The sequence below is a fragment of the Nelumbo lutea genome, chromosome 2, assembly GCF_056320005.1.
Source record: "Nelumbo lutea isolate HS-2025 chromosome 2, American lotus-T2T, whole genome shotgun sequence".
Lineage (NCBI taxonomy): Eukaryota > Viridiplantae > Streptophyta > Magnoliopsida > Proteales > Nelumbonaceae > Nelumbo > Nelumbo lutea.
In genome coordinates, this window is record NC_142685.1 from 6,622,795 (window position 1) to 6,647,132 (window position 24,338).

Genomic DNA, 24,338 nt, shown 5'->3' on the forward strand with positions numbered 1-24,338 from the left:
CCTGGGGGTGAACTACCTTGGTGGCGAACTGCCTGGGGACGAACTACCTGGTGGCGAACTCCCTGGTGGCGAACTGCCTGGGGGCGAACTGCCTTGGTGGCGAACTGCCTGGGGCGAACTGCCTTGGTGGCGAACTGCCTGGGGGCGAACTGCCTGGGGGCGAACTGCCTGGTGGCGAACTCCCTACTAGGCGACCGATGCCTTAGAGAATGTTGGAGCTCCCTCGTGCGGCGCAATCCGACTGCCCTCAGCATGAGGTGGTCTTCTTTCCTTTGTAGGCTGCGGGAGATGAGGGACATGCGAGAACTTCATCTTTTCCTCATCTTTGTAGGTGGCGGGAGCTAAGAGACCTGCGGGAACTCCATATTTTCCTTCTCTTTGTAGGTGGCGGGAGCTAAGGGACCTCCAAGAACTCCATCTTTTCCTCCTCCTTGTAGGTGGCGGGAGCTGAGGGACTTCCGAGAACTCCATCTCTTCCTCCTCCTTGTAGGTGGCGGGAGCTTAGGGACTTTCGAGAACTCCATCTTTTCCTCCTTGTAGGTGGCGGGAGCTGAGGGACCTCCGAGAACTCCATCTCTTCCTCCTCCTTGTAGGTGGCGGGAGCTGAGGGACTTCCGAGAACTGCATCTTTTCCTCCTCTTCGTAGGCGGCGGGAGCTGAAGGACCTGCGAGAACTGAATCAGAGGTCCCGGGGGTATTTTCCCGGTGGGGGCTCTCCGATTCTTAAGTTAGCACTCTCTTTGTAGAGAGCTTTGAAGATAATATGAGAGAGCTAGAGAGCAGGGTTACTTCCCTTTCTTTTTTCCCCCCTCCCCTTTGGGGGGTGAGGTCTTTATATACGGGAGTCCTCGCGGGTTAGGTGGGTGAAAAACTTCCAAACGGTAAGACTCGTCGCATCCTGTCAGAACCGGGGTACGGTGGTGAACTCCTCGAGGTCGTCAGGCTGGCGCTTGTGTCAGGCGGCCAGGTCGGCGCCTGGGCCGGGTTGTCAGAGGGGTGCCTGCGTCAGTTGGCGGGTCAGTGTCTAGGTCAGGTCGTCTAGTCGGCGTCTGTGTCAGTCGGCGGGTCAGTGTCTAGATCAGGTCGTCGGTGGGTGCCTTGGCCGGATCATGCGCTAGGCTGGTCCAGGTTGCGCAGGCCGTGCGCAGTTCGCGCAGGATGCGCGCTGGGCCGCACGCAGTTCACGCAGGCCACGCGCACAGGTCGCGTGTGCCGCGCGCAGGTCGCGCAGGCGCGCGTCAGACCGTGCGCAGGTCGCACTAGGCCGGCCAGACTGGTGCCCGGATGGGTCTCTAACTTCGTAAGTTTGTTGGCTGAGTGTTTTCCTAGTTGTCACAAGGTGCCACATGTCACAATAGGGCCAATTCTGCATTCATCACTTATCATTTAGAGAATTCTCAATATGTGCTTTGAGACGTTTTTTTGAGTGCATTCAATAAGGAGTAGATGTTAAAAGAAAGAGTGATGTGAAGGACGAACCTCCACTGCGGATGCCTTTAAGAGTCATGAGAATGAAATGAATAGAGCATGCACCGCAACAGGGATATATCATCATTCTATGATTCTAGAAACCCGGTTCAGATTTCTCACCCACAAGAATTCTGTCCACATGATAGTATGTAATCCCAGCCACATATGAGAAACATGTGCTTGTTTGTTATTCTGTATTTAGGGGATATACAAATATAAAGTTTGTTGGTAGTTATTGTGGGTAAAGATCCGGGTCCTATCAACAGCCCAACCCAATAACCCATAACCCATATATTATATTCAATTGAGAGGGGAGGGGAGGGCTGGTAATTGTGCGGTGTAGCTGAGGTCCACCGTCCACATGACACATGTGACATGAGATGATAATGATGACAACTCATCAATTCTTCATACATGTTTTATTACTTTACCTTTCTTGTCCAACCCATCTATTCAAGTTTCAATTTTCCAACAAGAAGTAGAAAAAAGTATTATTAAATAATTAATTTTAAAATTATTAAGGGAGAAAAGGGAAAAAAGATTAATTAAAAGGAACTCCACCCACCATAATATGATCCCTCCATGTGCATGTGGTGGTGCTTCCCTCGCTTGACGTTTCTCTCGAAAGCGACTTCGTTCGTCGCGCGCGTCCCATCTCGCAGTCAGTCTCATCAGTCCCACCCACAACACACAAGTGAAGTGAGCCCAGTGCCCAGAGGAGAGCAAATCTGGAAACAAAAGATGGTGGAGATTTGCTTCTGTCTGATGCATTTCTTCCTCCCTTAATCCCTAATCCCTGCTGCCCATCCATCATCACCTACTACTCAAAAACAAAAAGGGTTTTCGAATCATCGATCCCGTTGTCTGGTCGTTAGATACAGATGAACCAACACCTTCACTTCACCTTGGAGGAGAGAGGAATGACCAGGGGGTGGTCGATCCTCGATCGAGACCCACCAGTTTTACTTTGTTTGTTTGTCTCGGCCAAACGCCACGTTGTCACTCCACCAGTTCTGATATTTTTCCAACCACATGACACTGGTAATCGCGCATCGGGTGAACAACAAAAACGAAAAAATCAAATTGAATCGATGGCTAATCGAATTAGTCAATCAGTTAATCAATCGACTTTCATTCAATTTCGATTATCGATTTTCAGAAACCGATAATTAGGAGTGAGCAAGAAAAATAAAAAAAACTAAATTAATGATAAAAATCGATCGAAATTAAATAAAAGATTGGTTAATTGAATCGATTGGTTGGTTTCGGTTAGATATTTAAAAAAAAATTATAGGTACTGATATAATTTCAGTTAACTAAAATAGAAAACCGGTGGTTAATCAAGTGATTGATATAGATATATTTATATATTTTATGTATATTATATATATATATATATTATTTTCTATACATAAATATGTATATATATATATTTATTTATAATATATTACTTATTATTTAAAATATAATATTTTATATATATCTAATATTTTATTATATATTCTTATATTATATATTACAAATAATAAAAAACCGATGATTAACCAAACCGATCAACCGATTAACAGATCAGCTTCGATTCAATTTTGGTTATCAGTTTTTCCAAAATCCAGTGACCCTGGTTCGATTTAAAAATAAGCCCACGGTATGGTTTTCTATTAACCAAAAACTGGGCACCCCTACCGATAATACCGTTTTCTATTACAGTGAAATACAGACAGACTCATTGCAGAATTCTAATTTCCACTGCAGATCAATTACCCCCACCCTATGCATTAACATAATTTCCAGCTGACACCTACCCCAATATACTTTGGGCCTATGATTGTGACCCTGGGCTTAACCGTCATTCTCCCTTTCTATTAACCCAACCTTTAAGGCTTGAACCCCCTGACTCTGAGTGGTAGTCATGAAATCTTCTGGTGATTGATTCTCCCTCTCCCACAAACTAGGTGATTAATGGCCGAAGATTTCTCCCACTTTATGATGGGACTTAGGAGGGTCACGATTTAATACATAGCCTTCACAAATCAAAACCCTCCACTCCCCGTCTCTCCGAAGGGTGATGCTGTGCTTTTCTACAAAGAATATACCCGAGACGGGCCTCTATACAGGCTTTATCCATCTGGGGCCCAGGCACAGGCCCTGATCCCTTCTCGTATGACAAACGTAGAGAACGAAGTAATCGTACGCTGTGCTTTTATTATACGTCCCGCAAATTTAGTTATCTTATAGCTAAAATACTTAAATCACCCTTTAAATCTGTCTTAAATATTGAAATCTCCCTCTCTCTCTTCAAAATGGACAAAAGAGCTCCCTTCCGTTATCAATCCGTTTCTATCCGCGCGTGTGAATTTTTTGAAAAATCTAACCTTGCCCCTTTCTCAGTTCACTATTCTACATTTGCCAAACTTTGCCCCTGAACGAGGAGGAAGAAATTAATAACGCAACCATGGAGGATCTTCCTGCTTTTGTTTTTACCCAACAGAGATAAAATTGGTTTCATTTTAAACATAGAGGCGAAGTTTCAGCATTTACAGGCAAACCTCGAGGGAGGTTTAAGTCTTTTATCCTTATTTCGTCTTATCTATCAAAAGTCAAAACGCCACTTGTCGTCTATCCAGTCCATCGATTTCATTAATCAGATGGTTATAATTGATCCAAGTGTTCTCTATTAGTTGGGCCCATCAGAAGGATATTGGTCGACCGAGTGGGAGAGAGAGACCCCAACTGAACTCAAAGTAATTTTCCATACAATGAAGCATGCTGCCCCATGTGCATTCAATTCGTATAGAGAATTAGAAAGAAAGTTAACAAAAAACCACACATAAACAACCAAAGAATTCTGGGAATCAAACAAATTAAATAAAATAAATAAACCCATCACCTCACTTCATCTATCTCCACTCGGTAGTCCATTCTTCACTCAAAAACACCAAACCAAACCTCCCAAGTCACCCAACCATCAAAACAAAACACAAACCCAGCATCCTCCTTCCTTCACTTCTCCAAAGAACCACCCTGAGTAACTGAGGATCAGGAAATCTTCAAAGTTCAAACACAGACAGATATAGGCAGAGAGAGAGAGAGAGATGAGGGCCAGTAACAGTTTGATCGGAGCCATAAATTTCTTGACGTTTCTACTGTCGATTCCCATACTGGGAGGAGGGATATGGCTGAGCAGCAAGGCCAACACTACCGACTGCATGAGGTTCCTGCAGTGGCCTTTGATCATCATCGGCGTCTCCATCATGGTCATCTCCCTCGCCGGCTTTGCCGGTGCCTGCTACCGTAACACCTTCCTCTTGTGGCTCTACCTCTTTGCCATGTTCTTCATCATCGCCGCCTTGATCGGCTTCGTCATCTTCGCTTACGTCGTCACGGACAAGGGCTCGGGCCGTGTCGTCATGAACCGGGCCTACTTTGATTACTACCTCTCCGACTACTCCGGCTGGCTCCGAGATCGCATCGACGATGACAGCTACTGGGCCAAGATCAGCTCTTGTATCAGGGACTCCAAGGTCTGCGGAAAGATGGCTCGCCAGTATAATGGAGTACCCGAGACTGCTGACATGTTCTATCTCAGAAAGCTCAGCTCTATCCAGGTAACACCAACCAAACCAACATTTCTTTGTTAATTTTGAACAAGATTTGTGCTGCTTATTCAGGTAAACTCTGAGAATTCTAATACAACTACGATCTGATCATGGGGGCAAGTAATCAAACGCCTCGTTTTCCCCCGATTCCTTTTCGTCTCTGGTGATCAAAAAACACGAATCCTTCTTCCTTCTTCCTTTTTGTTTTCTCCCTCCCTGATTAACAAAGTTTCAGGGGTTCTTGATAACTCGATATGCTCCAGTCGAACTGGCGGGGCCGATTAATATTGTTAATAATTCGTCTTTCAAGCTGGTCTGGTCCACTGGTAGCCGGGTTTTAGAAGAAGACCACTTCTGGGCGACTGGTCCAGCTCTGGCCCATTAAGTCTAAAGCAAATGAATCCTTGTTATTTGTCAGCGCAATGGATTAATTTAAGCCTCTGACCAATACCCAAAATTGACGAAATTATTCCATTACTGTATGTAGTCCGGTTGCTGCAAGCCACCCACGGAGTGTGGGTACGTGTACTCGAACGAGACCGTGTGGAACCAGGGAGCAGGGTTGATGGGGACAAACTCGGATTGCTTGAAGTGGAGCAACGATCAGGAGCAGCTCTGCTACGCCTGCGACTCGTGCAAGGCGGGTGTGCTGGCGAGCCTGAAGAGGAGCTGGAGGAAGGTCTCGGTGATCAACATTGTGGTGCTCATCATCCTGGTCATCGTCTACATCATCGGCTGCGCCGCCTTCAGAAACAACCGGAGAATCGACAACAACGAGCCTTACGGCACGGCCAGGATGACAAAGGCTCAGCCTAGTAGGATTCACTTCTAATTCTCGCTTCGTCCTTTTTCTTTGTAACTTTCTTGTATGGAGAATGAAAAGAATAGATCAATCAGTTCATCAGTTGGGTTGGTTCCTGTTTTTTTGCTATGTTCTAAGACCATTTTTTTTTGTCTATAGCTTTGGTTGTTTCTTTGTATGAAGAAATTGAAATTTGATGGGTTTCTGTGTCATTAATTAAAAGTCTCACTTATTCTATTGTGATGTCGGTGTAAAGAAAAAGGGGAAATTAACGAAAAGCTAGGTAGTAGTTTGGAGGTAGGGAAGCCTTGTTTGACGGACTGGTGTCTCAGGTTCTACAAACATTAACAAGTTGAACATTATTTAATTAGATTTTGTGCCTTTAATTAATTTAGCTTAGTTAGTTTCAATGTTGGATATTAATAGTTAATGGGTGGGCCGTGGGCATCAGGGTCCTCCCTGTTCCCACTTTCCATTTGCTTGCACGTGCAACCTTGAAATGCTCCCGAGTCCCAACAAACAAGAGAATATGGACCTTACTTCTGCTGGCCTGGCCTGTTTAGTACCGGGCCGAACCGGAGTGGAACTCGGGTCCGAACTGGTCTGGCGGTTCACCAGTTATCAGCCCTGCCAGCCCACCACACAGAATGACAGAAAATAGCCAACCCGAAGCAAACTATACCAATTGAACTCACATAAAAAGATTTAACTCTCTCATGGGCAGCTCTCCATTACCATTAAACTGCGGCTGTTTGATAAGAGTGAAAGTAGCTAAACTGAATTGTTTTTTCAGTAGATAAAATAATCAAAAAATTTCTATGGTATAGTAATCAATCCGAGTTCAGTTTCATATACTAAACAACTCATAATTTCCTTAAGAACTTATTCACTAATTTGGCTTTTATTGGAGATTCACAAAACTCCTTGTCCTTGAATTTGACTTTCATTCTTATTTTCTATCAAATTCCACTACTTCCAACTATCATCAGACCGCCCCTAAGACTTGAATCTTTTGGGATTGGTTCTCCTAGACATGGTTTACTGTTTTTTCCCTTTTCCATGGATCTTCTGGTACTGAGAATCTCCTGGCTCAGAACTCCTACATCACAGCTCTTATACCTTTTTTTGAAAGTTGAAACCTTAGCCCCAATAACCCAAAATGATAAATTTTTAATATAAAAAATTGGCTAGCGTTTGAAGCATTCAAGTGAAAGGGATCACGCGAGGTTGGGACTTGGGATAGCTGATCATGTGATTGGATTCACTGCATGATAGCAGATCCAGACTCCCATCTTTTAAAATGGAGTGGTGTCTGTTATGGCTCTCTATCTTAGGTGCCCTAGATTTAACCCTTACTCTACATTTCAAATTTCACTCCTAACGGAGGGGGAGGGAATGGCCATTCTCTCAAATGAGGGAATACCATTCCAGCAGGAATATGGAAATGGGGTACCGGTTCCACCCAATCAAACAGTTAGACCATTCCGATTCCAATTCCCAACTCTTGTTCCTGCAAACCAAACGGGGCCATAGTTTTTGTTTTCACCATTTGCAAGCTTAGACCTTTAAGAATCTGAGACATTGGAACGTGTTACTGCCATAAGAAGCTTTTGAAGGAGTAGGAGAAAGTCTCTATTTCTCAGGATTTGGAGCTCCATTCTGCTTTAGTTTAAACCAAGATTCTAAGTATTGAAGTTCTGACCAGTTCAGGGGGTGGCGGAGCCTTAACCCGCTCCCCCTGAACTGGTTTTGAAAAACAAATAAAAAAAGTAAAAAAAAAATTATCAATATCGCCCGATACGCATCTATATTTTGAACCTCGGTTTAGACATGTCCTTAATCGGTCCTTCCTGCAGTGGGGTTGTACATAATTTGGAATGAGAAATTGTATTTGCAAATAGAATGAGAGAAGCAAAGCTTATTAATAATATTAGGAGGAAGAAGGTAGTAAGTATTAAATACATGGTGAGTGACAGGTGCCACCTTCACTGGTTGGAGACATGACAATCCCCATAACCATTTATTTATTTTTGATTGATAATTAAGAAGAGTTCCGCAGGAGTTGAAGCCTTGGAGCACCGCTGTTACATAACAGTAGTCAAAATAAAGACAAATGCAACCTGTACGGGCACCACCATTCACCGACCCGACCCTACATCCATGAACCATAATAATGCTGAGTCTGTCCACAGGCTCTCTCGCCATGTGGTACGTCCAAATAGCCATGCTTTCAGCAGTAGTATTACTGTTGCATGGAGCTCTACATGAAATGAGAGGACTAAAGTCTCATGCAGGACAAGAGCTCTAGCCTCTACGGACAGAACATGCAATCCGAGTCTCCCACGCCCTTCACCAACAAGAATACATTTGCCATGGATTCGTCCGATCTGGCATGAATTTTTTTTCCCTCTTTTTTGCAATCAAGAGATTTCATTAACAGAACAAAGCAAGACAAAACAGGATACAAATATCAAGAGACCCCTAAGAGGCTTTTGACCCAGGAAGGAAAATTGCCAAAGAACCGCCAACCCCACCCACCTCCCCCCCTGTCCCGCAAACCTCTTGGGGCTACACTATGTGCAACAGAATCACCTGTTCACAAAATCAGAATGTCTACACTTAGACACTAAAGCGACAATCTTTTAGTGCCACAAACCTTTTGACCCGAGCCACAATTCTTGATTACTGCCTGAATGAGGATTTAGTGCCAGGGCCTCAGCTTGGAAAGGATTCAGTGCAGAAATAGAACCAAAAGAAATCGCATCTGGCATAAATATTTGCCAAAGGACTTGTCAGATCAAGGAATCCATCCAGACAGTATGTATGTTCACTTTGGAGCCTGGTCTTTACTCTTTTTTGCCTCCCAATAGCCAAAGGGTTGTCTCCACCTCCTAAGAGATGGATATCACACAAACAAATCCCGAATCAAATCACAGCTATTGCTGAGAGTCTGAGACATAAAAGTATGTTTATCTCCTTGGGTAGGTTGAATGAATATAGTGGGGCGAGCTCATTATTGTTTCAAAGGCGGATAAATGAAAACAAGGTCAAGGTGTAACCCCTCTTATAATTCAATAAATTCTCGAACCAGTGGTTTGTGTGTAGGGAACCGCAATTTAGATAACACAAGGAGAGGGAGAGCAATCCATCCAGTCAAAACAAGTGCCTTGCTGACAAACCGTACCAGTACCACTCTTGTTTTGATCAGAACAATGAATGGGCTTGGGGGAGACACCCCAAAGTCTGACAAGCGCTAGAGGGAGCTTGTCATTGTGGGTACCACCTACCATAGATGTCTTCATGTTTTTCTTCATTTCTTATAGAAATTTAACTTTTCCAGTTTTTCTTTTTCTTCTTCTGGATCTGCATTATGCCTTTGTTCATTATCTTGGGCAATTTCTTCTTGGTATTTCACATCTCCCACCCTCATTTTTGCGTTATTGTTGCAAGCTCTAGAAACCATCCTACAGTCGCTGCACATAAACAAGAATCTTCAAACATTATAGATTCCGATCGTGAAATTTTACAAAATTTTCATTAATTAACAATTGTGAAGGACTCTTTCAAGCAAAATAGAGTGAAAATAATAAAACACAAATTTTCCCATGATCATGAATCACTATAGGTTTGATGGTGAACTTGCAGAAATAAAATGTACGTTAAGATCACAAAACTGCAGCTCATCCCCCAATCTAGTTCACTACATGAGTGACATCAGATAAACTTTCCATCACATAGAGATGAGTAGATGACAAACAATGAGAACAAAGAAATGAAGTGGCAGTGGCTTTTAACTAGATCAAATAAATTCCTCAAACGAGTTGAATTAAGCCTGGAATGAAGAGGCAAGTGATTTCTGAACATTCTTAATGACCCCAAATTTGGAAAATAGATGTGTTTGAGCAAGTTATAGAATTGTGGAGCTAGAGCTGTGAGTAGGAGTGCAACTTGGGCAGGCCCAACCCGAGCCTGGACCGACCCAGCCCACAATTTTATATGAGCTGGGCTTAAATTTTAAGTCCTCGGGCTCAAAGGTTTGGACTTTTAAAATTTTCAGGAAAGCCTGAACCTTGCCCGGTCCCAGCCCAACCTTATCCCAGCCTGAGCCCTGCCCGATTATAAACATGTATATGTGCATATGTAAAAACACATATATGCATGCAAGTATGCATATATATGCATGATCCCCTCCCCCCTCGGGCTTTATAAAGCTGAATTTTGATGGCAGCAGCGTAAGGAATCCAGGGCCCTCTGGGATTGGAGGAATTTTCAGGAATGAGGAAAGGATTGTTACTGCTTTATTCTCTGCCCCTATTGGAGAAGGTAACTCTCTTAGGGCTGAGATCCTTGCAGCGCTTGAAGGTATTCGAAGAGCAAAGGAATTAAATATTAGCCGCTTGATTCTAGAAGGTGATTCGAAGGTGGTGGTTAGTTGGTTTAAGACAAAGGACAGTGGTTTGTGGAACTTTAACAGTGAAAAAAAAAACAGTTCTTATGGCTGGGTAGGGACATTGAGATTCAGTACAGCTGGGTGAAAAGGAGTGCCAACTCAATTGCCGATGGGTTGTCCAAGCAAGGAGTGAATAGGGAGGCTGTTTTTTGGGCTAGTTTTTAATATTTTTCTTTGCATTCCCTGTGTTTTCTGTTTTTGGGGAGCTAAGTTATTTTATCTCCCCCTTTGTATACTTATTCCCTCTCTTCTCTTAATTTAATAAAAATGATGTTTTTGATAAAAAAAATGCATATATATGCATGTTTTTCTGATAAAATATACATATATGCATACATGCATACATATTACACACACATGTATATCAATTTTTAATGTGGGCTAATTGACCAACCTAAGCCTGACCAGGGGCTGAGCCCAACCCGAGTACATCAAATTTTAGTGCGGGCTGGGCTCTTGGGCTCGTGCTGAATAATTCATGCTTGACCTCGGGCTTGGGCTTTATTCCCAATTCTTAGGGTTGGAGTTCCAGACTTAACAACCCTCAAAGTTTTGGATCGTCTCTAGAATGCATATGCACATACCAAATCATGTCTTCAACCTGTGGTTGAACTGGCCAGTTAGATTAGTCAACCCATCACCCAACCAGGTTTCTAGGTCTATTTAGCTCCCAAATCATTTACTTGACGCAGCTGGTTGAACACTACTGAACAATCACTGATTAGACATTAATCATCTTTTCTGTTTTTTTTTTTTTGTATTTTAGCCATTTCCATCATCATTAATAACAATTATTCTCATTTATCACAGTTATTTTTGTTTAATATGATGAACATATAATATTTGAGACATGCAGCACATGCCCAATTTTCTATACTTTCTAATATTTTTTTCTGTAATTTATCTATTCTTTATATTTATTATATAACTTATAATGTCACAGGTTAACTCATTTGACCCAGATAGTTAAACCACCGACTGCCATCTCGATGGAAAAACAGTTAGATGAGTTGGCTTTCATAACATTGTGTCGTATAGGTATCCAGGTACCATAGTATATCTATTAGCATTTATTTCTTTCCTTTATATCCTTTCCGGTTTTAACAAAGAGCAAAAAGGAAATTGCAATTTATTAAGATAGTTGCATGTCTAGTTCTATGGGGGATATTTTGATTGGATTGTTTGGTGACGAGGTGAATGCCAGTCACCCCATTTATATTGTTTTCCAATTAATTATAGTATTCTTGATAATTACATCAAAATATAATAATAATATTTTTTGTTGGATAATAATTTGCTTTTTTATGAAAAGAAAAGAAACATATATAGGTCTGATGTTTTGACTATGACCAGGTCTTTTTACTTTGAGAATTGATCATGTTTTTGTCTCATGAACAGTGAGTGATTCTGGCCACTAAGATGTGATGTGTAGTCAGTCTGCATATTCTTCATTAAGTTAGCGTATAATGCTTCAGAGTCACAATGTGTTTGATAGTGAACTTGCAAAATAGCACAAACAATTACAAGCAAGTTCAACCATGAAACAGCACTTAATCCCCCAACTAAGCAACATAAGTTTCGCCAGATAAACATGAAGCATTAGCAAAGTAACACTTTGTTAGATCAAATAAAATTTTTCAAACATATTCTTTGTAGCAAGAATAAAAAGACAGATAATTAAAAGTCTTACCCAGTTCTTTTATTTATTGTCTTCTCCTCACGACATTGCTCTGGATTCCATCTTTTGATCGTATATTCCTCAACATTGCATTTTTCCAAACATAAAGGGGAAACTGCAAGGTAACCATCACTTCTATTGATCCTAAGAACCAACAATGTCTTCACAACACTGCCGCATAGCCGAACCATGCATTTAAGATCAGACCACACATTCAGCCGGCCATTCACATCATCACTGCCTTCTGATAGAACAAGGATGGCATATTCTGAATGCACCAAAGCTGGATGGTAGTGGTAAGCAACAAAATCTACACCATACTGAAAACCTGAACGCACAACCCAATTCTTATCACGTAGATGGGAGTAAGCTTTATAGAAATAAGGAAATGCAGGTTTCTTGGATATTATATACTGCCATATTTCATCTTCATTTTTCAAACGCTTATCTTCCCCTGCAATCTCAAGACATCTGAGAGAGTGGAAGAGGTAAAAAGACTCTTCCAGACTCAACTCAAACCATTGCTTATCTTTCTCAGCTGTGATGATGGGTTGACCAAAACATGCACGGATCAGCAAATCCATACAATCAGCCCCTGCTCCAAGAAGTACACTACAACCCAAGAGCAAGCCACGTGTCTTGGAATGAATTAGACATGATTGAAGTTGTTGGACAATTTCTGACATGGGTTCTGCAAGAGCTCGAGCTTCTGAATCTTTCCCCTTCCATCTTGGTCCCATAATTTTCTTCTTCACAGATTATGAAAGAAGCCGTGTGGTTACTAGGCAACAGAACATCGAATATGATGACATCAAAATCAATATTAAAAATCAAGATGCATGAGAATGTGTGTGTGTGTCCATTAAATAATAAAAGAAAAGTAAAGGACACAATGGTGCTAGAGATAAATTAAATTAAGTGTTCTAGATCACCCAGGAATTTTCCATGTGATAGATTAGATGCAACATGAGTTTTGCCCAATAAGCCCCAGCGTTTTTCTTGTTTAGACATGAAGGTACGTCAATAACGCTAATACAAGACATGTGCAACACTGAAAACTAAGGTTACACCGGAAAAACGGTATCATCTACTCTCAACATCAACCAGGTTGTTGAGCAACAAGGAGAAGTCAGACTTGCCAAGCAGCACTGCCTTGGTCTCGGTTACCTAGATTAGGCTTGTGACACCTATTTCAGGAAAAGAAGAAGAAAGGGTCTGGGGTTGCTACTTGTTATATGGAAAATAAGAAGAAAGAAGAAACGATAGTGTGATGGCTTTTTTTTGACATAAATCACAAAGAGGGAAGACTAGGTTGTTGTTTTTTTCCACCTTCCACTTCCTTGTATTAGGCACAAAAGGTAGACTGGAACTAGAGCTTTCTTCTATTCTATCGGTTCTCATAACAAACAATTAGAATGCAACGATTTATCTGTATGGGAACCATATTTGACTTTCGTGGAAGTCAGATGAATAAACCAAATGATGACAAAAGAATAGTTAATGGCTTGATGCAGTCAAACTGTAATAAACGTTTGGAGGATAATTAGAACAAACCAGTTAATGCATGTGGAGAATTATAGAACAACCGAAATCAATATACAATATAAGATGATAAATCACTAACAAACCTGGACCCTTGATGAATAAGAGGGATACTCGACCACCAAACAAGGAATGCCCAAAATTACCAATTTAATGAACACCAACAGTCTCACATTCTCACTAATGACCATCGACTCACAGTGGTCTCAGCCAGTGAAAGCCGAAGACACCATCTTGGCCAACCAAAATATCATCCTTTACGGAAATGTAGGCCTGTAATCGGATTGAACTCTGATTGGATGTACATAAATCCAGGTTTGATTCGAGAATGAAAACCCTCCATCCGAATTTAATCCGAACTCCCATCGGATGCATGAGAGACCATTCTGAGTTCAAGTTCGATCGGATGTATCGGTTTTCGGATTTCATCCAAGTTCGGTATTAGACAAAAAAAAAAAAACAATGAGAAGAAAAACAAAAACCGAACCAGAACTAAACCCTTGAAATACAAAGTAGAAATCAAGACCTAGAAAGAGAGGGGGAAAAAAGAAGAGAGAGATGTATACGTTAATAGTCAAAACTCAACGAGAAAATGACAATATAGAAGTGGCTAGTGCAAGCAAAACAAGGCGGAGGGATTAGGAAATCAGAAATCAAAAGATGTAAAACAATAACAATGATAAAACTCACCTTTGCTGAGAAGAAAGAAGCGCTCATGTCAAGGGAGAGGTGAAACTCTCCATATGTGAAGCCAAAGCAAAGAAACGTTAGCCTCTGCATTTAAGAACATTGAAATAGACCATGAAAAACATTGTAGGGTGAGCTACTGAGCAAGAAAAATCGAAAAATCGACCGAAATCAAACCGAAAATCCGGTTAATCAAATCGGTTGATTCGATATATTAAAAAAAAGGTAAATTAGAAAGACCCCTATACTATCAGGTCTATGAGAAAGACCCCCTGTACTTTGTTTTGCAATAAAGACCCCTTATACTATGACTGTGAGACAAAGACCCCTTCCGTCCGCCGTTGTAATATTTTTAAATCACCACACTACCTTATAAGAAAAATACTATTCATCTTCCCCAACCTCACGATACACGAACAGCAGATTCCTTCTCTCCCCTTCTCTTTCCCTCTCTCTCCCCCGATCTCTCTTCTTCCCCTTCCCCTTTCTCTCCTCCCCTCTCTCTACACTAACAAGATGTCGACGAATCCCTCCGGCGGTGGCACACACATACTAGTATTTCCTTTTCCTGCGCCTACCGCTTCTGTATCTCACCCACCAGTTGGCCATTCGTAGCTTAACCATAACCATACTCATCACACCCAACAACCTCCCCTTTCTACATCCTCTTCTCTCCAAACCCTCGTCTTCCCTTTCCCCCATCACCCATCTCTTCCCCCAGCGTTGAGAACGTCAAGGACATCGGAAACCGCGGCAATACTCCCATCATATGCGCCCTTTCTGCACTTTCCGATCCCATCACCCAGTGGAATACTCACCCTTCCCCACCCGTAGCCAACCTCTCTGATTTCTTCCTCTGTTGAACCCAGCACCTCGCTCGTCGCCTGGGTGTACCCCAGATTGCCTTCTACTCCTCCGACACATTTTTAGCCTCCATTCTCGACGTTCTTGTCCGAAACTCGGAACTCTACATCCCTCCACATCTCCCATCTCCTTCCCCAGCCTCCCACATTCCCCTTCCTTTCCTTACAACCACCTTCCCTCTATAATCCATCTCTACAGGGAATCAGATCCCGACTGGCAAATCGTCAAGGATGGCATGATCGCAAATTCCTCGATGGCAGATCGTCAAGGATGGATTTTGAACACGTTCGATGCGCTGGAGGGCGTGTATCTAGATCACGTGAAGAAGGAAATGGGTCACCACCGTGTTTAGGGTGTGGGCCCTCTGGCTATGATGGAGGGTGCTAGAGCTGGTGTTGGATTGATGAACGAAGTGGGCTCAGTACGGTGTAACCTGTTGTTGGGTGTGGGTCCAGCCCATATGGTGGGGCCCACCCCTCCCTAAAGAAAAGGGAATCGAATAGTTTGTGTTTTTTTGAGTGGCGTCAAACTAATAACCACCGAACAGAGAAGAACTAAGAAGAAAGATAAAAATATATAAAGAACCAAAAAAGAAAGTTTATTCTGGTTCTTTGAGTTTTGTGAAAAAGAGGAAAAAGGTGGCTCTTGTTCCATTCAAGATCAAGTTTAGAAGTGACTTTCAAGCCTGTTCTTGATTATATTAAGTGCTAGAGTTAAGAATTTCACTCTAGTTCAGATTTGGTGATTATTCTTCTTTTTCTTTATTTCTCAGTTTAGATTTACAACAACTTGGTGAGATTTAAACTTATGTTTGTGTTGTATCCACCTTGCATTTGGTGATGTTAATATTGTTCTTGTGAGCCAAGGATTATTTCCTTGATGTTTGTATGCCTCTAACTGCAACTAGAGAAAACTATTGTACCCATTAATTTCTGAATTAGCGAAAGACTTTTACGGACCATAGGTCCCATGGTGTTTCCCCGATCTTAGGGTTTTCCACGTAAAAATTCCAATGTGCTATTGTGTAGTGATTGTTATCTGTTTTTCTATTACTTGGCTGAATTGTTTACTTGTTATTATTATTGTTGGCAAACCCATTTTGACACAAATTTGGGGGAAAGGTTCTTGTTGTCCTATGATTGGTTTTACATTCATTTTTGCTACTATAATGTAACTTACCCAACAATAGTATCAGAGCCAGGTTGGCTGAAATTAATTGTTTGTGTTGATACAAATGGAGAAATCCTCGGGTATTATGATAAAATTGACTTCACCGAATTATGCCATTTGGAAACCTAGGATGGAGGACATTCTTTATTGCAAATATTTGTACCTACCCATAAGAGGTGATGAAGTAAAGCCAAGTGACAAGTCAAGTGATGAATGGGGAATCATGCATAGAAAAACTGTAGGCCAAATCCGACAGTGGATCAACCACAGCATTTTCCACCATGTTGCACAATAAATTATGGCTGATGTTTTATGGAAAAAATTAGAGTCTATGTATGAAAGAAAAACAGGTTTAAACAATGCTACCTTGATTAGAAAACTAACACACTTGAGATATAAAGATGGGACTAATATGTCTGAACATTTGAGTGATTTTCAAGTTTTGATAAATCAATTGACTACTATGAAATTGAATCTGGATGATGAAGTGTGGGCCTTATTGTTACTTAGTTCCTTGCCTGACAACTGGGAAATTTTAGTTAGTAATTTAGCCCTTAATGGTATAAGAAGGCAAGAAATAAGGAAAAAATACTACAATTGTTGCAGCCGAGGATGATGTTATTGTTTGTGATAATAATTATGTCAACTTTGCATGCCCAAACAGTGATTGGGTCATTGATTCGGGTGCTTCTTTTCATGTTACTCCCCATGGTGAATTTTTCACAGCTTACACTACAGGTGATCTTGGACATGTTCGCATAGGGAATGCTGGTACATCCAAGATCGTTGGCATGAGAGACTTTTGTTTAGATAGCAATACTGGTTGCAAATTAATTTTAAAGAATGTTAGACATGTTCCTGATATCCGCCTAAATCTGATTTCCACTAGCAGGTTAGATGATGAAGGTTATGCAAATACCTTCAGTGATAGAAAATGGAAGCTCTGTCTTTGACAAAGGGTAAAAAGCATAATGCCCTTTATGTGACGCAAGCAAGGTTGAGCAAATGAGAGGTGAATGCAGTTCATGATTCATCCATTGAGCTTTGGCACCGAATGCTTGGACATTTGAGTGAAAAAGGGATCCAGATACTTTTCAGAGAAAATCTTCTTCCTGATGTGAAAGGTATGCCTCTTGAAACACGTGTACATTGCTTAACTGACAAACATAATAGAATTGCATTAATAAATTTACTCCATCTAGAAAGCCTCATGTTTTAGATTTAGTTCACACTGATGTTTGTTACATGAAAGATAGATCTCTTGATAGTGCATTATATTTTGTGACATTTATTGATGACCACTCCAGAAAAGTGTGGACATTTGCCTTGAAATCTAAGGATCAGGTGTTGGATGTTTTCAAGTATTTTCATACCAAAGTTGAGAGAGAAATAGGGAATAAGTTGAAGTGCATCCAAGCTGATAATGGTGGTGAATATATGGGTTCTTTTGAAGAATATCGTAACATACATGGTATCAAACTTGAGAAAAGTGTTCCTAAGACTCCTCAACATAATGGAGTAGCAAAGAAAATGAACAGAACAATTACTGACAAAATCAGATGTATGCTCTCTCATGCTAAGTTACCCAAATCCTTTTGGGGTGAGGTTATGAGAACTACAGTTGACCTCATCAATATTTCTCCTTCAGTTCCTTTGAATGGAGATACTCCTGAAAGAGTTTGGACAGGGAAAGCCATATCATATAGTCATTTGAAAGTGTTTGGTTGCAGGGCATTTGTTCATATTCCTATAGATGAAAGATCCAAACTTGATGACAATGCTAAACAGTGCATCTTCTTAGGCTGTGGGCACGAAGAATTTGGGCACAGGTTTGGGATCCAGTGGACAAGAAAGTAATCAAAAGCAGTGAAGATATAGAGAAAATTTAGAAGCCAAAATTCTTTGTTGATGTTCCAATTAACTTGGATCCGGTTTTTCCACCTACAGTTGATGGTGATCACGGGGAAGCTGTACTAAATGAACAAAATGATACAGTTAGTGATGAAACTCCTATAAATGAAAATACGGAGAAAGTATAAAATGAACATGTATCTCCAATTCCTTCACCACAGGTTCAGCTTAGAAGATCAACTAGAGAGAGAAGAACTTCCACTAGGTATCCTCCACATGAGTATGTGATGCTGACAGATGGGGGAGAGCCAGAGACTTATCAAGAGGCTATGTCACATGATAAGAAATATGAGTGGCTGAAAGTAATGCAAGAGGAATTAAAATCCTTGCATGAGAATCACACTTACGATTTGGTGAAATTACCAAAGGGGAAAAGGGATCTCAAAAACAAATGGGTTTATAAATTGAAATCTGATGAGAGTGGCTCACAACTAAAATACAAGGCAATGTTGGTTGTGAAATGTTTCAATCAGAAAAAGGGTATCAACTTTGAAGAAATATTCTCTCCTGTGGTGAAAATGTCTTCTATTCGAGTTGTGCTTGGACTAGTTACAAGTTTAAATTTGGAAGTTGAACAGCTTGATGTGAAGACTGTCTTCCTTCATGGTGATTTGGAAGAAAAAATCTATATGGAGCAACCAGAGGGATTCAAAGAAAATAAGAAAAGAACATTTAGTGTGTAAATTAAAGAAAAGCTTGTATGAGTTGAAACAACCACCAAGACAATGGGACAACAAATTTGACTCATTCATGGTTAATCATGGGTATACTAGGACCACTTCAGATCATTGTGTATTTGTAAATAAATTTTCTGATAGTGATTTCATTATTCTCTTGCTTTATATTGATGATATATTGATAGTTGGACATGATTCTAACAAGATTGACAGGTTGAAAAATGAGCTTAGCAAGTCTTTTGCAATGAAGGACTTAGGACCAGCTAGATAGATTCTTGGTATGAAGATCTCTTGAGATAGACAGGATGGGAAGTTATGGTTATCTCAAGAAAAATATATTGAAAAGGTTCTTAAGAAGTTCAACATGAGCAATGCAAAACCAGTGACTACTCCACTTGCAAGTCATTTCAAGCTCAATACTAGACAATGTCCTACAAGTAAGAAATACAAAGTTGAAATGAAAAAAGTGCCTTATGCTTTGGCAGTTGGCAATTTAATGTATGTTATAGTGTGCACGAGGCCAGATATTGTTCATGTTGTTGGTATAGTTAGTCGATTTCTCTCTAACCCCAACAAAGAACATTGGACAGCAGTAAAATGGATATTTAGGTATCTCAGAGGTACTTCTCAGATATGCTTATGCTTCGGGAATGGTAAAGTCATGTTACATGGGTATACTGATACAGATATGGCTGGTGATATTGATTCCCAAAAGTTCACTTTGGGATATTTAATGACTTTTGTAGGGGGGGCAATTTCATGGCAATCCAAACTTCAAAAGTGTATTGCATTGTCTACTACAGAGGCTGAATACATTAGAGCTACAGAAGCCTGTAAGGAGATCCTATGGTTGAAGAAGTTCTTGCAACAATTGGGCATGAAACAAGAAAGATATGCTCTCTATTGTGACAATCAAAATGCTATCCATCTCTCTAAAAATTCAACTTTCCACTCGAGATCCAAACATATTAATGTAAAATACCACTATGGAGGAGGCCACCCCACCTTCATTTGCTCCCTAAATAAAAGGGAGCCGAATAGTGGTAAAGTGGTTTCTAGTTCTTTGAGTTTTGTGAAGAAGATGAAAAAGTTGGCTCTTGTTCCATTCAAGATCAAGTTCGGAGGTGCTTTTCAAGCCCGTTCTTGATGATATTAAGTGTTGGAGTTAAGAATCCCACTCCAGTTCAGATTTGGTGATTCTTCTTCTTTTTCTCTACTTCTCAGTTCAGATTTATAGCAACTTGGTGAGATTTAAACTTATGTTTGTGTTGTATCTACCTTGCATTTGGTGATGTTAATGTTGTTTTTGTGAGCCAAGGATTATTTCCTTGATGTTTGTAAGCCTCTAGTTACAACTAGAGAAGACTATTGTATCCATTAATTTCTGAATTAGTGAAAGACTTTTACGAACCATAGGTCCCATGGTTTTTCCCCGATTTTGGGGTTTTTCACGTAAAATTGTGGTGTGCTATTGTGTGGTGATTGTTATCTGTTTTTCTGTTACTTGGCTGAATTGTTTACTTATTATTATTGTTGTTGGCAAACCCACTTTGACACACAAATTTGGGGGAAAGGTTCTTGTTGTTCTGGGATTGATTTTACATTCATTTCTGCTACTATAGTGTAACTTACCCAACACCTGCTGATGTGCTAGAGTGGCTCGACCGTTGCCTGGACGAGTTTGTGCTTTATGCGTTTGTTTTGGTGGTCAAGTGATGTTGCTGAAACGACAATTGGAGCCGGGTTGGAACGAAGTGGAGTCAGATTTTTTTGCACCGTTAAGATGATAATGTCAAGACAGGAAGCAGACGATCAAGAAGTTATCCTTAAGGAGATCGAAGACGGAGAGAGGTTTGATTATATGGGGATGGGCCCCACAAGTCCCAATATTGAACCATGGAGCCATGGGCGGGTTCCTGACTCATTGTGGGTGGAATTCGGTGCTCGAAGGGATTACGACAGGGGTGTTGTTGCTAACCTAGCCGAGAGAAGCTGACCAGTTCGTGAATGCCGAGTTGCTAACGATTGAGAGGTTTAAGTTGCAAATCCTTTTATTGTTTTCCTTTTCTGACTTTTTTCATGAAGGGATTGCAAAACCAGTAGCTTAGCTCAGGCGGTGGAGAGAGAAGATCAAGGAGAGTCTAAAGACTAGACAGCTTGGACAGAATAGAGGAAAGCGGGAAGAAGAGAGATGGGGGAGAGAGAGAGAGAGAGAGAGAGAGAGAGAGAGAGAGAGGGAGAGAAAGAGAAATGTGAAGGAATCTGCTATTCGTGTATCATGAGGTCGGAGAAGATGAACATTGTTTTTCTTACAAGGGTAGTATAGGGATGAAGGGGGTCTTTGTCTCACAATACAGGGGGTGTGAGCATCGAAAAATGACTCACTTGGGGCTGTTTTAGAGTCGCCACCCACAATTGGGAATGAATTGGGAGTGATGGACCTCCCGGGGCTTTTCCACTTAAAATCATTTTGGTCTTTTAGTAACTCCATGTGTAAGGTACCAATCTAACCGCTGCGATAAGACCTGCATGGGAGGGGGAAGGGATTAGGCATCCCTCTCGGGGTCCACATGGGGAAGTCAAAAATCATACACAAATGTACAAGCCCTTATCAATACATGTGAATCGTTGCAAAATACAAAATGGCAATTATATAGCAAAGCAAATAAAAGGGATGAGACAAAATAAAAAAAAAAAAGAACATTACTTTGATAAAAGAAAACTTTTTTAAAAATGAAAGGATAGAGAAATTAACTACCTAACTAAAATGAATGATATGTGCATGAACGGGAATGATAGTTGTTTAGTGCCTTAGAAGGATAAATTATTTTCCATTGTCCTACAGAATTACACATAACAAAGAAAGATGAAAAAGAAAAAATAAAAAAACTCTAAAAATTATTTATTAATTAATAGGACGGAAGGAGTTAATCAGCCATCTAATAAGAAATATTCACTACCCACAAGATGGGAATCATTCCTACAATTAAAATGACATCAACATAACCGTAACTATCCGATAACTACCTAACTAATTTCCATTGTGTTTCTACCCATTAAGCAAGCATTAAGGCTAATGACAATCGTTATGTCAACACCTCTTCAGAATGTGGCAACACAATCTAAGGAAACTCAGCAAATAAATAAATAAATAAAACAATTACTACCAATACATACATGATGTCAGTGATTCGGATTCCTAACCAAACTCGGTGTAAAACAAACAGTCTCAATTAATCTACCGAGCATGCATTTAAACGAAAGAGACTAGAACCAAATCGTTAATAATCCAATTCAGATGTCCTTAATTCAGCCCAGAGAACTGCTGCTTGCTCATGAATGAATTAGGAATGGCATCAGATAGAGAAAAAAAGAACAAATCGTTAATAATCCAACCAGTGCACGGAAATGTTGTTAAGTTAATAGATTAATAGGAAAACAATGCAAAATTATAGGAGAAAAGAGAAAATAAAGAAATAAACCAAAGCTAATGGAGTTGAACCAAAAACCGGAGAAGTTCGCTTTGAATGTTGCCTTCAAATCAAAATTCAGAGCCACGATGTTGGTGTTGGATAGATAACTGCATGCTTTTGAATCGAATACCAGGTCATGGTTGGTTCATAGATGGTGGGCCCTTTCCAATCGTCACGAAGCCTGAAACTGGTTACAAACCAAAGCAGAGATGTTACTCTTCCCGGTTGACACCTTGGATTCTCATCGGTTACAGAAATTGGCCAGAGATAAAGGAGCCTTGGAGGGGTGTGCTCTGTCTAGATTGTTGCAGCGGTGAATAGAGAGGAGGAATGAAAGAAAAAAAAAAGGAAGAGAATCGTTGCTGTGGTAGCGGCGGTTTCAAGGGGAATAGAAGGAAAAAGGAAAAGGAAAAAGAGAACAGTAAAAAAAATTACAAAGAATAAAAAGAATAGAGAGAGGGGGATTTCCGGTGGAGAGATGAGTTGCAGTGGAGGGATGATCTGTATCGGGAGGAGGAGAACTTGGGAAGAAGCTCGCCGCCACTCTCTTAGTGTCGAGAACTTGAAGACGAACAGTGCGTGGGTGCTGGCTTGTGAGAAAGAGAGGAGGAGGGAGAATGAGAGAAGGAGAGACAAAGGAAGTGACAGAGGGGAGAAAATGAGAGAAAGGATAATGAGAGAGGTGGCCGATCAAGGGAATGCCGCCGTTGCTAGCAGTTGCAGCGGCGGTGATCGTGGAACAGATACAGACAGAGAGTTGGGGAGGAAGAGAGAGAGGAGAGGAGAAGCCAGAGAGAGAAAAAAGAAACTACCGCTATTGTGAGCTGCAGCGGTGGTGGAGCAGAGGAGGGTGGAACAAAAAATGAAGAAGAAGAAAGAAGATTGGGGGAGGAGAAGAAGAGAGGAAGAAAGAGGGAGAGAGTTGCCGCCGCTAGGTTGGAGAGCTTGAAGGAGATCCCCGGTGAACAGTGCCTCTATGGCCGATCTCCCCTAAAACAAATTGGATTTTATAAAGGGGTAAAGGGGTAATTTTGTAATTTTATGACATTTAAGGGTATTTTTATCAAACGATTAGAAAAGGGTCTTATTTTTGGGTGCATTTTGATAGGGTAGGGGTTTTGCACATTCTGATCATTGGCCAAGGGTGCTTGGATCCAGAGAATTTGACATACGAGCATTCGAGAATAACGAAAAAGGTCAAAATAGAATCTTTGTTCAATGTAGGGGTACACAGTGCAATTTTAAGTTGAAATTTAATAATATGAGGCTTCTAAGGTACTGAACGAATTTGTGGGTTTTGATCAACTCAGATGTGTTTACATTGGGGGAATGAGAGGTACGGGTGATCTAACCAATAAGAACATCCAAAATATAATCTTTATTTGATGGTGGAATTTTGAGTTGAAATTTGACATAATGGTGTTTCTAATGGGCTTGGACAAATTGGCAGGGTTTGATCAGTTTAAATGTGTTCGGATTAAGGGAATTTACAATACGAGCAATCCGATCCATGAGAAAGCCCGAAATAGAACCTTGTTCGATTGATGGGCAGATCGAGGGATTTTGAGCTAAAACCTTGCAGAATCGGATTTCTAAATGTCTTAGATAAATTGATAAGATTCAATCAGTTAAATGTGTTTGGGTCGAGGGAATTTGAAGTACAGGTGGCCGAGCCAATGAAATGGCTCAAATCTGAATCTTTTTTGTAAGAAGGGCATAATGGAAGTTTTAGGTCTGAAATATGGCAGATAGGTGATCGGAGGGTTAAGGAAGACTTTGGTAAGGTTTAGAGGCCTTGGAAGAAGTGTCATGATGTAAATCTTTGATTTTGGGAGTAACGAGTGATGAAAGGGCTCAAATCATAATCTTTTTATGAGAGGGGTAAAATGAGGATTTTATGCAAAATTTAATGGATGGGTGATCAGGGGTTAATGGAGGTTTTGACGGGTTTGGAGGTGTTGGATTTTACGTTAAAACGGATATCTTGAATTTAGAAAGTGTACAAATAAGAATGATTT

At 40.7% G+C, this 24,338-nt stretch overlaps 2 protein-coding genes and 1 pseudogene across 5 annotated transcripts; 2 read left to right on the top strand and 1 right to left on the bottom strand.

Moving 5' to 3' along the window:
* Window positions 1–4,315: 4,315 nt before the first annotated feature.
* LOC148868308 (tetraspanin-3-like) lies at window positions 4,316–6,105 on the top strand. Its single transcript, XM_088971543.1, has 2 exons — window positions 4,316–5,075; window positions 5,554–6,105. Exons 1-2 carry the CDS (start codon window positions 4,563–4,565, stop codon window positions 5,896–5,898), a joined length of 858 nt encoding a protein of 285 aa, XP_088827669.1. The 5' UTR covers window positions 4,316–4,562; the 3' UTR covers window positions 5,899–6,105.
* A 1,666-nt stretch (window positions 6,106–7,771) lies between these two features.
* Window positions 7,772–15,330, bottom strand: LOC148868309 (tRNA-splicing endonuclease subunit Sen2-1-like). 4 transcript variants are annotated; one of them, XM_088972851.1, is made up of 5 exons: window positions 14,595–14,713; window positions 14,229–14,312; window positions 13,625–13,924; window positions 12,009–12,777; window positions 7,772–9,341 (listed from the first exon to the last, which is right to left on the bottom strand). In XM_088972851.1, exons 4-5 carry the CDS (start codon window positions 12,734–12,736, stop codon window positions 9,179–9,181), a joined length of 891 nt encoding a protein of 296 aa, XP_088828977.1. In that variant the 5' UTR covers window positions 12,737–12,777; window positions 13,625–13,924; window positions 14,229–14,312; window positions 14,595–14,713; the 3' UTR covers window positions 7,772–9,178. The 4 variants fall into 4 exon arrangements, with proteins under 4 accessions (XP_088828977.1, XP_088828974.1, XP_088828975.1 ...); XM_088972848.1 differs by lacking the exon at window positions 13,625–13,924; XM_088972849.1 differs by having other exon boundaries at window positions 14,229–14,624.
* Window positions 14,484–15,712, top strand: LOC148868310 (UDP-glycosyltransferase 89A2-like; annotated as a pseudogene).
* The last annotated feature ends 8,626 nt before the right edge of the window (window positions 15,713–24,338 follow it).